This window comes from Pelmatolapia mariae, linkage group LG18 (assembly GCF_036321145.2).
Source record: "Pelmatolapia mariae isolate MD_Pm_ZW linkage group LG18, Pm_UMD_F_2, whole genome shotgun sequence".
Classification (NCBI taxonomy): domain Eukaryota; kingdom Metazoa; phylum Chordata; class Actinopteri; order Cichliformes; family Cichlidae; genus Pelmatolapia; species Pelmatolapia mariae.
Window position 1 is genome coordinate 3,387,501 of NC_086243.1, and position 15,253 is coordinate 3,402,753.

General features: G+C 37.5%; 1 protein-coding gene across 1 annotated transcript in view; it reads left to right on the forward strand.

The window, feature by feature from the left end:
• The window catches only part of tox (thymocyte selection-associated high mobility group box), a 57,681-nt gene that overhangs the window by 28,660 nt on the left and 13,768 nt on the right, over positions 1 to 15,253 (forward strand). Inside the window, exons 3-4 of the mRNA XM_063462471.1 lie at positions 3,146 to 3,247; positions 9,957 to 10,241. Coding sequence (XP_063318541.1) covers positions 3,146 to 3,247; positions 9,957 to 10,241 — 387 coding nt within the window. The remainder of the gene's footprint in view (positions 1 to 3,145; positions 3,248 to 9,956; positions 10,242 to 15,253) is intronic.

The following is a 15,253-nucleotide window of genomic DNA, read 5'->3' on the forward strand; positions in this document are numbered from 1 at the left end:
TGGTTGTCATTTACCTGGAGTAAACAAAGGCAGCAGGCTGCTCTATATGAAACAGGTGTGTGTGTACCGGTTTAGACATCGTTGTGGGGACCAGAAATTGGAAGTTTACTATACTTGTGGGGACCAACAGCCCTTATGGGGACCAAAATCCTGGTACCCCCAAGTTGGAAGGCATTTTTGAGACTCAAAATGTGGTTTTAGTGTCAGGGTTACCATAAGGTTATGGATCGGTTTAGGGTAGGGGTTAGGGTTAGGCATTCATTTTTGATGGTTAGGGTAAGGGGCTAGGAAAAGCATTATGTCAATGAGATGTCCCCACAAGGATATGACTACACACACGTGTGTGTGTGTGTGTGTGTGTGTTCATTGGGGGAGTTCGATACAGCATAGTATTACGATGTATGTAGCAATGCAGGGATATCAAATATTGATATTTTATTAAATAAATAAAAATGATCTGGGAATATAACAAATACGCTCATCTCACATACCAAAATCCTGAGATAACGTTAGACAAGCAAACTTACATTAATTCTATAAAGCGCTATACAAATGCAGGCCATTTACCATTAGATTTGTGGGGGGGGGGGAGGAGCACTATGAAGGGTCTGCTTTCATTTAAATTTCAACTTACCTGAAAATATGGTCATGAAAAATGGGAAAATTTCCACTAGAGAACAATTGTTCATTATACAAAGTGAAATCTAGGTTTAACAGTAGGTGACTGGATATGTACAGCCGTCTTATGTCATGTCGGTGCAGTGACCAACATAGTAAACATCAGCTGTTATAAGAGAACTTAGCAACAGCCCTAGAACAGTACACTGCACAGACTACACAGCAAGTGGGTGTTGCTGCTTTTGAAAGTACACTTCAAGCTCCTAAGGGAAGCCTAAGATGTGTGTTTGTTAGTGCAGAATTACCTCACCACCAAGCAAAGCTTATATTAATAAGATGCACTACTATAGATACATTATTCATAGAGTACAATATAGAGAATATTGTGCAGTAAAGAAATATATGATTTGATGTTTTATTCATAGTGTTTTGCCATAAGAAGATGGTGAGTTGTGTGTGTGGAATAAGAATTTATGGCTTTATTATTGAATCACCACTGCCTTTATAAAGGCAGGTTGTTGTGATGAATGGAACCAATTTCAGTCAAGTCTGACCCTCATCCTTGTCATTTTTGGAAATTTTAATGGAGTGGCAGTAATGTTAGTGTATTAATGCAGAAACAGGGAGAAAGACAAGTGAATCAGTGCTTTGGAAGGCATAAAAGCAGAAAAATACGTGTAGGTTTGCAGTCTAAAGGTATGGTTCACAAATTAAGCCACAGCGTAGTGTGTTTCTGTTGCTGTGACCTTTTGTTTTACTCAAAATCCAAAGATAAACTTTTTTTTTTCTATAGAAAATTCTACATGAAAGAATTGGTAATGTAAAGAATTGGTAATGGTAAAAAAAAAAAGAAGTAAAAGTGACTAATTGTTGAATTCATTTCACTGATTAGTCTATGAAATAAATTCATAGACTAATCAACTAGTATGGGTAAGACAAGACATCGATGCAGAAATATAATACGTTGGCTTCCTGTTCCGCTTTAACAAAATCACTGTAATGGGATACCATCTAATTATGGACACTGCAGTGATGAGGAAGGTGATGATGGCGTTTACCATCACATGCTTATATTTATTGTAGAAAACTTTAAATAACGTGAAAATTGACACTCTTCAAACATTAATTGGTCTGAAATCTCATGCGCATGGGAATTTTTTTTTGTACATCATTCATGCATATATGAAAAGTTTTTGTGTAAGAGAGTAGCTGTATAATGATTAGTAACTGCAACTTGATTTCTGAATTTAGAAATCTTCACATTACTGCTTTACAGACAAATGCACCCAGCACTGATTTAAGAGTTACATTTTGATTCCTACAGTAGTTAGTCTAACAGTAACAAAACACTCAGAAAACACGCACTGGTCAAACATTATCTGTTCTATCTTAATGTATCTGTGAGCCATTTGTGTAACCAAATGGTATTTTAAATGCCTCTGACATGTGTGGAACTTTGTGCTCTCTATGACCTTTCACATGTACATTGTCTTCTTTTGATGCAGGTTAAAGTTCACATACTTGTATTGAATGCTGTTATGTGATGTTCCAATCAAGTGGTTAAAATACTTCCACACAGTGCAGCAGAATTTTATGAGAAGTCATCTGACCCTCTTTTCCATGTTGCTGGTTTACAACATCATGGAACAGATGATTATATATATCATCTGATAGTGGTGCTAGGTGTTAAAAAAAACAAAACAAAAGAAAACTCACTTTAAACCTCATGGTAGTGCTAGAGGAAAAGTCAGGGCATCAGCAAAGTCATGAAGATTTGTGGGCTGATACAGAATATCAAGCATAACAGCACAGAGGCAAATAAAAGGGTGGGAAAAACTAAACTGCTGAGTGAAGTAAATGTACCAGTATGATACAAGAAGTACAATTTATAGAAAAACTGACCCGCAAATCCAAGAATATGGAGGATGTATTCGAAAAAAGATGGATTTATATCATGAAAATAACGTTCTTTACAGTATGTGATAATGTGAACATGTTTATATCCAAGAACAAATTAGTTTTTGGTTGGTGGTTGTTGTGTTAGCAGGAGAGTTTGAAATGTGAGTGCATAGAAATGAATCACAGCAGCACAGTGGTGTTAAAAAGAACGTGGTGATCGCCACATTTACTCAAAGTGACTAGCCTGTTTGTAGCACTGTGTCACAATGATGTTTTTATGTGTTTGTCTCGGTCTCATTGCAGCTGCGCAGCACCAGGTAACCTTTTCTTATCGGGGATTAGCTGTGGAGGAAACAAACAAGCAATTTATTTACAGCTTGTCTTTCTCTCTTTCTGCTCCTTCTGTCACCTCGGTGTCATTGCAGCCCAACTTTCACGTAAAGCAAAGCAATATTAGCCATTTATAAAGACAGAACTTTACTTATGTTTTCCTCTGTGTAAGTGAAAACTTGATTTCTCTGTCTCTCTGTGTGTCTCTTGCTTTGTGACCTTTTGATTTGACCTCTGACCTCCCTCTGACCTCTGGGCCCATTTGAATTTGTATTTGTCTTTGTGATTCTTCCCACAGTTTCGTGTGCCACATCCCCCTCACCCTCTCAGCAAGGTGACGCCACCCTCACAGCACTGGAGGAGAGACGCACACATGGCCGAAACACATCGCCTGCCCTGGGTGAATGTCCATACAGACACACACCTCTACATGCACAAAACCAAACACTTCCAGGTGTCCACAGAAAACTGTACCAAGTAAAACCATTGACTGCAGATTATTTGGAATTTAGCATTTCACATCTATAACGCTTGCACAAAATCAGATGAGAATTTATGCAGCTGAAGTGTTGGTATCATAGCAGCACTATTTCTTTGTCAAAGCCTGCAATACCCAGAATTCAACTGGAGTTGCACATTATGCTTACAGCAACTAAGTTAGGTGGAAGGCATTTGCCCCAGTTTCTAGTAAGCTCACGCCCAGATTGAAGTCAGTTTGAATTTTTAGACTTCACTTGTACATGATATTTATTTCATTAAACGAACAGACTGACCAGAAATTGGTGGGTTCCCAAACTGTGACGCTTTGGCTTACGCTAACCAACCTTGTGGAAAAAGTCATTCAGATCATTTAAAACTTAATGCACACCTAATCTCTGGGATCATTATGTTTGCACCTACAGTTGTACATTGATGCTGCTTATTTTTATTTTCCATGTCTGAAGGTGGTGCAGTTAAGTATGACTCAGCAGCCTCTAATCATAGTATTAGTCAAAGGTCATTAATTGTGGTTAAACCATGAACTTTGTACGTTGTATTGTGCGTATTTTGACCTGGTCTAAGGAAAAATCAGCTTTTATTCATCATATGAGATATATAGTCATGATATATATTTACTGATGCAGCAAGATATGGTTTAGTGAGTGCATCTGAGACAAAAACAACAAAAACAGTCTCTGTACATCTCGTATAATTTAGCTTTCATGTGCTTTCATGAAAATCTGAGCTGTGTATCATACAAAAGAGGTTTGATGTTTATTATTAGATAGCTTTAACCTTGACCTTTAGGTTTTGTCTGTTCAGTTTACACAACAAACACTATAATCAAAGAGTCTGACAGATTTGTTTTCTTGCCCTTTTTTACCTTTGTTAGTTCATGGTTTTATTTATTTATTTATTTTTTACATTTTATTTTAAGATATCAGTTTGTTTCCAGTAAAACTCATCAACATATCTTCATGCAACATTTCTCTTCAGTCTGTGTTTTGCAGTGTGGAAAATCATGATGTTTTCAGTAATTCAGTAAGTAATTCACTGATGTTATCAGTGAATTACAAATTTAATATGTCAGTGGACATGTCGGGGCACCAAGTCTTCCAAAATCTAAAAAACACTATTGTTTCGATGTTCTTTGCTTTGTCTGTTTCTCTTTCTCTTAAACAAGCTCCCACGTTTTATCAGGAAGACAACTGACTGAGAAATTCAGCATTCATAAAACTATACTGTAGCTTCTGTGTGAGTGTGTTTACATCCAGCTCTCAGAGGATACAGTCAGTGTATGTGTATCTCTTCAGTTTACTCTGCACAATCAATTTAAACATCATCTTTCTACAAGCACTATTTTTTATAAAGACACAGGAAAGAATCACAGCACAGTGGAATCATTTTCTGTAAATCCCCACCCATGTGCACCAGGGCTTTATGCATCACACACTGCTGTATAGCTAACAGCTGGCCACTAGTGGACATTAAAAAACTCTAATTACCACCCCACCATGTGTCAGTAGAATTTTAATTCTATGATTTTTGGCCTTCAGTGATAATGAATAAGGGATAAAATTAGATTTTCATTTAAAACCTGGTGCACTTTCACCTCTATCTAAAAGCCCAAATTCACTCACTGTTTGTCTCCAGATCATCAAGGGTCTTGTCTGGTCCAGTTTTGGCTGTATGTGTCTGAGGTGTTGGTTGGCTGTTGACCATCTATCTGTGTGACTACTGTGCATGTATGTAAGGGCAACAGGTAATCCACCATAGCCCTAATCACCCCACTCTAGAGGCTGTAGGCCACCAAAGACTTGGAGGAAGCAACTGCTCCAGCTGCATAATTGGCTGTATAGTGAAACAGCCATTAATCGGAGTCTGACTTCTTATGAGATGACCTTGTGTCCCCCACCACCTCCACCTCTATTTCTACCATTTATTTGTTTTTCATGTTAATTAGACTACATTTAAAGTTCAAGGCAATCAACTGTTAAAAGGCACATTTTGTAAAGTTCATTAACGGCATGATTGTTAAGTAAATGAATAACTGTAGTAAAATAATCATGATTATATTTTTATTTTGCTATAATCCATCAGTCCTAGAACAGGTCTTATGAAGGATAAATCCCGTTTTAAAACTTTTGGTTCAAACTATCATCAAAGGACAGAGACAACAGTGAGTGTCTACAGTCATCTGTAAAACATAGTTGTGGTTTGGGGCTTCATTCCAGCGAGTGCTTTTGCAGATCTTGTCAATATTGATGAAATAATGATTGCATGTACCATTAGATTTGGATGCACCATGGAATACAATCTGGAAAGTGTCTGATTGACATCAACTTCATTTTTCAGCAGGACAATGATCTGAAAAAACACACAGCCAATGGAGTAAAAGCGTACCTGGATAGATTACCATCAGTTAAGAACTGACCTCCCCAGAAACCAGACCTTAACATTATTGATATAACATGTATAACATTATCTTGACGGAGAACAGAACAGCCAATGAAGAGCTTTTGGAAAGAAAGCTTGCCTAAGATCAGAATCTGTGCTGAAGAATAAAAGTGGTCATACTGAATATTGACTTTTAAGCAACTCACAGTATTGTAAATTTAAGAAATTTCTAACTGAATGCCCATTGGATACTTCACAAATCAGCAACCTGTCTGCAGCAGATGTATTTGATAACCTCCTTCTGTAAATGCTGGCAACATATTACTCACATTCATATGTGCTTTTTTAAAATCTTATGAAATAGACATGGAGTTGTGAGACATGCATTTGTAACACGAACACTACATGTGGGAAAGGACTTAATCCTGACTACATTAGTCTTTCTAGGAGCTCCCATTGCACAGGAACAGTCTATTGTACTACCAACATGAATGGAAGAGAGAAGGAGAAGAATAATTTATGCAGAAGTTGAAGAGATGACAGAGTTGGAGAGGGAGGGAGAGAGGCAGACAGACAAGCAGTATAATTTATGCACAGCTCAGAGCTCAACAGTGTAACAGTGATCCAAGAAAACGGACCATTCGGCTTGATGGTTTGCCCGATAAACCCAGTATGCTTGTAGGGCTATGTAGTTGGTCACACAGGTTTTAGTAAAATTACTGCACTAGATCAAGTTTTACTTTACTGGTTTGGTATGTAAAGTTTTGTTTTATTTTAATGTAGAAGTGTCACGTACTCTCGCAACTCCTTGTTGTAAATTTAACAACATTCTTGCAAGATTTAGCAATTTTTTCCTTGTGGGTTATTTTTAAAAAGAAATCACCTCACAAAAGTCCACAGACAGCATAGGCAAGAACTGCTTTCAGAAATCGAGACACACCTTAGTCAGGTGAGACTGATGATAAAATGATAACATAATGCCTCCCGAAACTGTTATAGCTGTGCCATTTATAATTAAGCTATAGTTGAACTGCACTTGACCACACATGCACTGTAAACAATAAAATGGATGTGGGGCTGATCACAGAGGCACCAGAATATGTGGGAAATGTACTATTTGTGAAATGTTGTTAAAACATAGAATATAATGATATTCATTGTAAGCAGAGTGTAAGCTGTGGAGAACCATGAGTAGTTTGAAAAAGTTGCAGAGAAACAGATGGATGAGTACAACAGTGAAAATGAGTGGTACATTTCTTAATTAGATGCTAAAGTTACATGTTGGTTGTTGATCCTCTTTAACAATAATTAAAGGCTAACATTTCAGATTAAATTACTAAGTCACAGAACATTAACAGTGCAGTTGATTTGCATTATGGGAGGTACTGTATCCTGTTATGTCATTACTGATCTTTCATTTATTCAGTTATTTATCATTTTTTTTCATTTTGACATTTCCCTCAATTATCTTCCAATTGTCTCTCGTCTATAGAGCCCAATCATTTTCATTTTGGCTTTACAGATTTACTGTTTCTGACCAGATTTTGGTCAGTTAAAACATTGTTGTCCATAATTTTATTTAATAAAATAGCTTGGTAACATTTCAGTATGGCTAGCGACTGTGTTTGTTGTTTTAGTACCGTTTACTGAAAACTGAATTGCATTTATTTTGGGACTATTCAGAGTTGTGCTCTAGATTGTATTTACAGCAACAGGACAGAGCCAAAATAAGTATCAGAGAATAAATGGCGTCACTATTCAATCATGCAAATCTTCAATCCATATTCAACATTTTGATGCTCCTTTAAAGTGCAATTCCCCTTTGGGATTAATAAAACACTCTTTCTATATGCAGCATTTATCTAGTTCGCTTCCACCGTATGACACATTGCTTGACTTAATTGCTTTTGCGCTGTTTAGAATGTGCAAAAGCATCTTAAAATATGCCCCTGGCACCTAAAACTTTGCTACTCGTGTAAGAAGTTGATAAGTACTCAGGCTGTGAAGTTATGAAAAGACACAGTCAAGACAGCGCTGGTAATGCCAGTGTTGGTGCTACCTCGTAGCCCTTCTAAGCTGATACTGGGATTACATGACACACCCATAAAGACTTATTTAAAAAACTTGTTTTGTAGATTGACTGTTGAATTGCAGCCAAATCAAAGTAGTTTTAAATTTGCCTAAAACTGAAAGATATGAGAGGGAGCGATGCACATCTGCTGTGTTCTGTGACCCAGCGCAGCAGTTTGACTCACTGATGTGAGTTAGCCTTTGTTAGTCTGCACAACAAGCTTCATGGCATATAATATGAGTTGTTGGTTATTAATAAAATATAGAGAACATGAGCACAAAATGAAGGGAAATGAAAGTATTTTTTTTTCAATTTGTTGATCATTTTGTTTTATTTTTATATCTTGTTTCCTAAATATTAAATTGAAGCGGAAACTTATAAGTGGAACCGTGTTTTAGCACGGTGGCAGTGAGTTCCACAGTGAACCTATACTTATAACTCATCGTTTAGTTCACAAGTCATGCAACTTGTAACTCAACACTGCATGGGGGTTTGAGATAGAGCAGAAAAGAGTGAGAGATGAAAGGGAAATTGAGGATGAGATTAGGAGAGAGAGCAAAAGAGGGGTGGAAGGAGAGGGATGGTGAGAGATGAAGAGCAAAAAAGTAAGAGATGGAGAGACTGGTGTGGCTAGCCAAGCAGAAAAGACTGTCAGTCTCTATAAAAGATCTCCTCTGTCAGATTAGTATGAGAGGGCTTCTCTAACACTGCCTCTCTCCCTCTCTTTATCTCTCACTCCTCTTGCATGATTCTCTCACTCATTTCCCTCTTCATGTCTCCCTCTCATGTGTCTTTGCTCTCAGCATAATTTGTTATGATATGGGGACTGCTCCTGTTTCTTTTTTTCTTTTTTTGTATGTCAGATTAGCACCTTTGTATTTTGTACACACAGGACCTGCCTGTGTCTATTCTCTCAGGCAAAATGGGCTTGTACATATAAATTACTGTATTGTTGTGTCACTGAATGAGCAAGTATTTGTTCACGAGGCTTTTCTTTCAAGACGGGGAATATCATTAGTGATAATTAGTCTATGATACAAGCTGTGGCTGACGAAGACAGACTGCATGACACAATACGGAGCTGTAGACTGGAGTCTGAGGAAACAATGGTGTGTAGTTTTTCCACTCGCAGTCATTTAATAACTCTGACAGTAATGTTTTATGACTGTTGTACTCCTATAGACCCCTATGCAATTATTATTGATTTTCTTTAAGTTGTGCACTCTGCTAAAAGCAACATAGCCCAGTCACTTCAAGTTTTAAGTGTTGCCCATCATGTTATGTCAGCTACCCCACACCTGACTTTAACATCCATAACATTTCAGAAAGCTCATAGCAATGTTTGTTTGTTTAATAAGATAATATTAAGAAGCACTAAAGCCATGAATTTCAGCATTTCTGGTAAATCAGCTGATCTCAGCGCCTGCCCACAATAGCTGATGGTTTAGTTTATACCCTCCAGTGATCATATCCCGTATTTGCAAGCCACATGGATGCCCACATCTGTTCAAAGTACAGGAAACAACGATGGATGGTTGGACTTTTTCCAACACCAATGAAGTGCCCATGAGGCAACAACAATGTACATTGGCTTAATAAAATTAGAAGTCTAGTTGGCATTAAATAAATGCCTACTTCCCATCACCCCAGCCTCTGAGCCTGGTTCTGTCAGAGGCTGATTCCTATTAAAAGTGAGTTTTTCCTTCCTGCTGATGCCAATAGCTTTTTCGTAGGGGGGCGTCCTGCCCCCTATGAGAGGGCGCAAGACGCTTGTTAGTTCAGGTCAGCCATGAAGTCAAAATCTGATATCATACCAGCAGTCATGAGCTGCTGGTGATTTAGCTTCTACACATGTAAGGTGTGCTGTTTAAGCTACTTTACCCTGCCCAATGTTACTGCATACATGCAAGCTTCTTTGCAACCCACCTCCACTGCAGCTTCTATTTTGATGCAATCTTTGTCATATCTGTTGTCACGGATACCTGCTCTGTTCTGTGCTGGGATCTTGCTGCTGCTCTTTCCATCTCGTACTTTCCATGTGTGAAAGAACAAGGAATCCCTGAGCAGAACCATGTTGCTAATGATGAATCAATCTTTTATTGAATACAGTGACCCTGACTAAACTGTATTTGTTTATTTTCATTGTCCTGTCTGTCTTTAGTCATACCCAGTCAGTGGTTTGGGCGATGATGATTTCAACATTCCACCCATCACTCCTCCTACCCTGCCAGATCACATGGTACCCCCTCACCTCCCCCACAACTCCCCGTCTGGACCGTATCACTCTCTGGACCCTCCCTCCAATTCAGCTCCACACCACCCCTACCAGTTGCAGGGCATGGATTTGCCCAGCATGCCTGGTAACCAGGATGGGGCCACTATGTTGAGCCAAGATGGAAGCACATTCAGCCGGGATGGTGGCCCAATGACTAGCACTCTGTCTGTGGTAAGTGGTTCCAAATAAGTCACTGTGTATACACCTGGCATTTATGCTTTACTAGTAGGGAAATAAAATTTCAAAGATGGATTTACGAATATAACTACCAGAGTAGCTTTACATGATTCATTTCAAAATAGCCCCTTTATATTTGATGCGAGACCTTGGTGCAGGCACTTTAAGCCAGTTTTGTTCTAATTGGTGTCTACTCACAAACACAAGGTTTGTATGGCTCTTCTTGTGGTTTGTACACACAAGTTCACATGGAATCAAAAAATGCAGACCTACGCAAAATGAGTCTGAGTAGACTTTTTTTTTTCTTTTTTTTTGGCTGAAGTCTGAGTTCTGTGAGTTTACACTGAGGGTTCTGCACACACAAAGCAAGGAGTCAATGTTAATGGAAAGTTACAATTTGCTGTAACATTGGCCTTAATACGATGATCGGAACCTATTTGAATTAAAGAATTTAGTGTTTGTTTTTTACTCTTTCCAATTTTATGTCCTTGTGTAGTGTATTTAAATTATTTTTCAATTCAATTACATTTTTGTAAATTCTTAATTTTTTCTCTGATACAAAATCTTTTTTTTCTTTTGACATGTTAGATAGTATTTTACTGTAAAACATATGATCCTCAGCATGAATGCAACAGTTCCATTGTTAGTTGTTATGTATTTACCTTGGAAAAATGACTGAACTTTTGTTCCAACAACATCTCACACTAAAAGTGAGGTACGCACTACATTTGCCCTAGATGAACAGACATAATCTCATTCCACTTACCATCAAATCATGCTTGATTAAAAGCATAAACATAATTCACATGATTAAAATCAATTAAACAATAAGAAAATGGATTTTGGATATTAAAATTTTATGTTATATAAAATATATATATATACATACATACATACATAATGTGCTGAAAATGTTTAAAAAGCACACAATGAGGTCACATTACCATGTTTGATGTTGAAAAGTATATGCACACACTCAGATGTGGATTCTCCTTTCATTCACGTATAGTTCGATACTGGGTTTGACAGCACTTAATGAGCAAAATATGTTGTGTGGATGACTAAATTCGGTAATGTGCGGTTGATTGGGTTGGGTGATCAGAGTTTACAGGAACACGACGCATACAGCAGCCACAATCTGAACTGCTGTTGTGTGACAATGTGAAGCTTGAAATCCACTGCCAAGCTTTTCTTTATTTATTGTGTTAGTCAAGATAAACTTGTTGTGACAAATGTGTTTCCATGGATGATCTCAGAGATGTTTGCTGATATTTTTAACTCTTTAAATCAGTTTTGGTTTTTGTATTTAGCCATATTTTGGTAATTCACATATACATTTAGATGGAGGAGATTTGACCATCGCAATAAAGGGTTTTGCATTTATTTCCCTCTAAAAACCTCTTTAATAATCAAACTACATACCCTTCATACACGGAGTTGTTGCCAAGTCCTAAATATCAGCATCCGTGGATGTTCTTTTCTGGGCTAAATATATCTGGTCTTCCATGGCTTATAATTAGCCTAAAAAATAATCATCGTAAACTCAGCTGTGTTAGGCCTAAATGTAGCCCAAGATCAGTGTGTGTATTTGGGTTTTTTTTGTGTTTTTATAGCCCTAATACAACGATGAAATCATATCCCACTCAAGAAAAACAATGAAATGCTGAAAAGAAAAATTACTCTTTAAGTTTTGAAAAGACTTGTACACAGAGACGCGTATGACTACAAACTCAAAAAACAATTTTCCATTTACTAGAAGTCAAAACGTGTAAATAGTTTAGTTAACTGGACTAAAATTGGATTAACAACAAGTTTAGTAAAGCATTAAGCACAGACATTTCAGTATAATATTAATGATTTCTTAAACAGATGCCACAGTGGTGGTTAGCACTGTTGTCTCATACCAAGAGGGTCCAAGGGTTCAAATCCACTGGCAAGATGGGGCCTTTCTGTGTGGAATTTATGCGTGTGTGTGTGGGTTCTCTCTGGGTCCTGTATGTTAGGTTAACTGGTGGACTGGCTGTAGGGGTGAATAGCTCTCTCTCTCTTTGTGTTAGCACTGCCACAGACTGGTGCCCTGACCTTTAACAGTTGGGATTGGCTCCAGCCCCACCACAACCCTAAATCGGATAAGTGGAAGAAGATGGATGGAAATCTATAAACAAAAACACATGATTGCAAAATTATCTTTTCAATTAGGTACAAAAAGTACAAATGTACTTATTTCAAGGAAATGGAGACTCCAAGAGAGTCAAACTGACAGCTTTACATCTTTTTAACTGTACTCTTTAATGGTTTATTCAGCTTAACTGTGTGAAAGAGGATATTGCCCAGGGCAGTGTTATTTGAAGGCCAATCATGGCAGCTGGTTGATCTGACATTTTCTTCTTATGTTCAATCTTCGTTTCACAGTAAAGTGAAACTCTTGCTTTTAGCGGTGACATTCACATGTGGCTCACTGTGTGATACAGTAAAGAAATGAAAGCCAGACCCGAGACTCATAGTTACTTGAACTGTCAAAAAAAATGGTTGTTCAGAGGAAACAGTATCAGTACTTGTCAGTCTCAGTAATAAAGATTGCTCCAATGTTTGTTAAGAATGAAACTTTCTCATCTCCCACTCTTGATCTTTCAGCCTTTTTGTCTCTTGCCTCCATATGAAGTGTACCTGCTGTAATATTAAGTATCATTTTGAAAAAACACAGAAAGCTGTCAGCTTTGACTTTAGGTGAATAGACTGTTGTAAATAACTTTTAAATATATTCAGATTTTTTTCAGATTCAGACTCTTTGATTGTGATTAACCTGCTTGTTAAATGCGGAACAATACAGATAATTATTTTAATGGGCTGAAGGGAATAAAGGTAAGCTCTTATTTCTCAGTCTCTGTCTGTCTCAGTTTCTCTCTTCTCTGTACCTCAGTTTTATATTTTCATGCTAACATACATTTATTGCCAGTCCATGAATTATGGTTGCCTAGCAACCGTGCCTGGCTCAGCCTAATGTTGGGAGGGGGGTAGCAAGAAGAAGTGTGTGTGTGTGTGTGTGTGTGTGTGTGTGTGTGTGTGTGTGTGTGTGTGTGTGTGTGTGTGTGTGTGTGTGTGTGAGAGAGAAAGAGATTCCTAGGACAGGCAGGACTACTCAGTTGCAGTTAACATTCAGATGTGGATGGCTCTGTTTTTATGTTTGGCTGCAGTCTGATTGGAAGTTGTTGCTCTGAATGGTGATTTTGGTGGAATTTGGTTCCAACTCATTCTGTGATCTTTACCTTTATGAAACAGCATTTTTCCTTTTGTCTATTGTGTAGTGAAGGAACAAGCTGTGAACTCAAATGTATGAACGCAGGAATGAGCACCACTCTGCAGAAATGTGTCGCCCCAAAATTGGGCATTATGAATAAATACAAACAGAAATCATAAATGATAATACAGATTGCATGATGACATTTACAAGTTTACAAACCCTCTAGTATTTCGAGTTCATTGTGGAGCGCTTCGTACATCTGTGAGAATAGTTGCTTTATGCGGTGTTGGGAAGTACTATGATATATTTTCCTGAACACCTGTCACCTGAACAGATATTTCCATCTCAGCTTTTTAATTGGAAATCCAAAAGATGTGTATAATAATATGGATGGCAGCACATTTCATATGATGTGGTGCAATGTAATTATTGCTTATCCTAATATTTCAGTTGCAAGATTTCTAAATTTAAAATCTGTTAGACACAACTTACAACTGCTCAGTTGTAAGTCACTGTTCTAATTAAAGCTGCAGCAATTAGTTGATTAATCGATTATAGCTGATGAATGTGTGAAAATTGTTTGTGCAAAAAGGACAAATATTTGATGACTTAAGTCTTAAAGATGAGAGTTAGTTGTTCTTCTTCTGGTCTTTCATTTTGGTAACAAGTGATTAATCCTAAGCTCTCTTTGAGCTCTAGGATATTATCTGGGGATTTTGTAGTTACTTATTAGAGAGATGAATAACAATGAAGGCAACATTCAGGTGAAGCCTTAATGAAAGCAGTTGTGGGTTGAATTCCAAGCCCCCCCCAAAAAAATATCAGTAGTAAAACAAGTTTTTTTATTGATAAAACATTTAAAATCTGAAAACTTTCCACATTAAATGTGAATGTTTCGCGCCTCTACTTGTCCTTGAGTCTCAGTGTCAGTAACCACAAGCAATGGTGCTGGCTTCAACAGGGTTTTACTTCCATATAAAAACAGTCTTGATGCCAAACAAAGGGAATATCACTTGTGCCGTTATAAAAATATTTCTAAGAGGTTTTTCTTAACTGGGGTTTAATTAACCAGAGTATACAATGACAAGAAAATGCATATTAAATTAGGTAACACAGACTCTTTGCTTTAATTAAATATGTCAGTCATTGTCACTATGCATTCACTCCCGTTTAGACCCATTTAGCTAGGAAAACCCTTAGATATAGATGTATAGTGATAAACAACACAATCAAAGATCAAATTGATCTTTGGATAATAACTTTTTAAATACAGTCAAGGTTAAAAGAAAGTACACCTATCATTTCTATGATTTTACATTTCAGGACGAAATAAAAAATTATCTTGTCCATAGCAGGTCTTAAACTTGGGTAAATACAACCTCAGACCAATGACTCATGGTGTATTGCACCACATCATTATTTAGTCAAACAAAGCCAAAATGCAGATTGTGAGAAACTAAGTACAAGTATTCGTCTCTCACATTTTTTGGCAGAATTTTGGTCCACTCATCTTTACATTGATGCTTCACTTTGTTTATACGCAGCTCTCTTAACCAGCGGCATTCCAATCACGTTGAGATCTTTCTTCCTTGGCATTGCGTTAACCCTCACCTGTAAAATTGATATAGCTTTATTAGTCCCACAAGGGGAAATTTCATGTTAAGGCTGCCGACCTATTGCACGCAATGGCGGCGCTATCTTACCCTCCGACCATACATACATTACACAAAAACATCACATGGGGAAGACAGGTCAGAGAGGTATA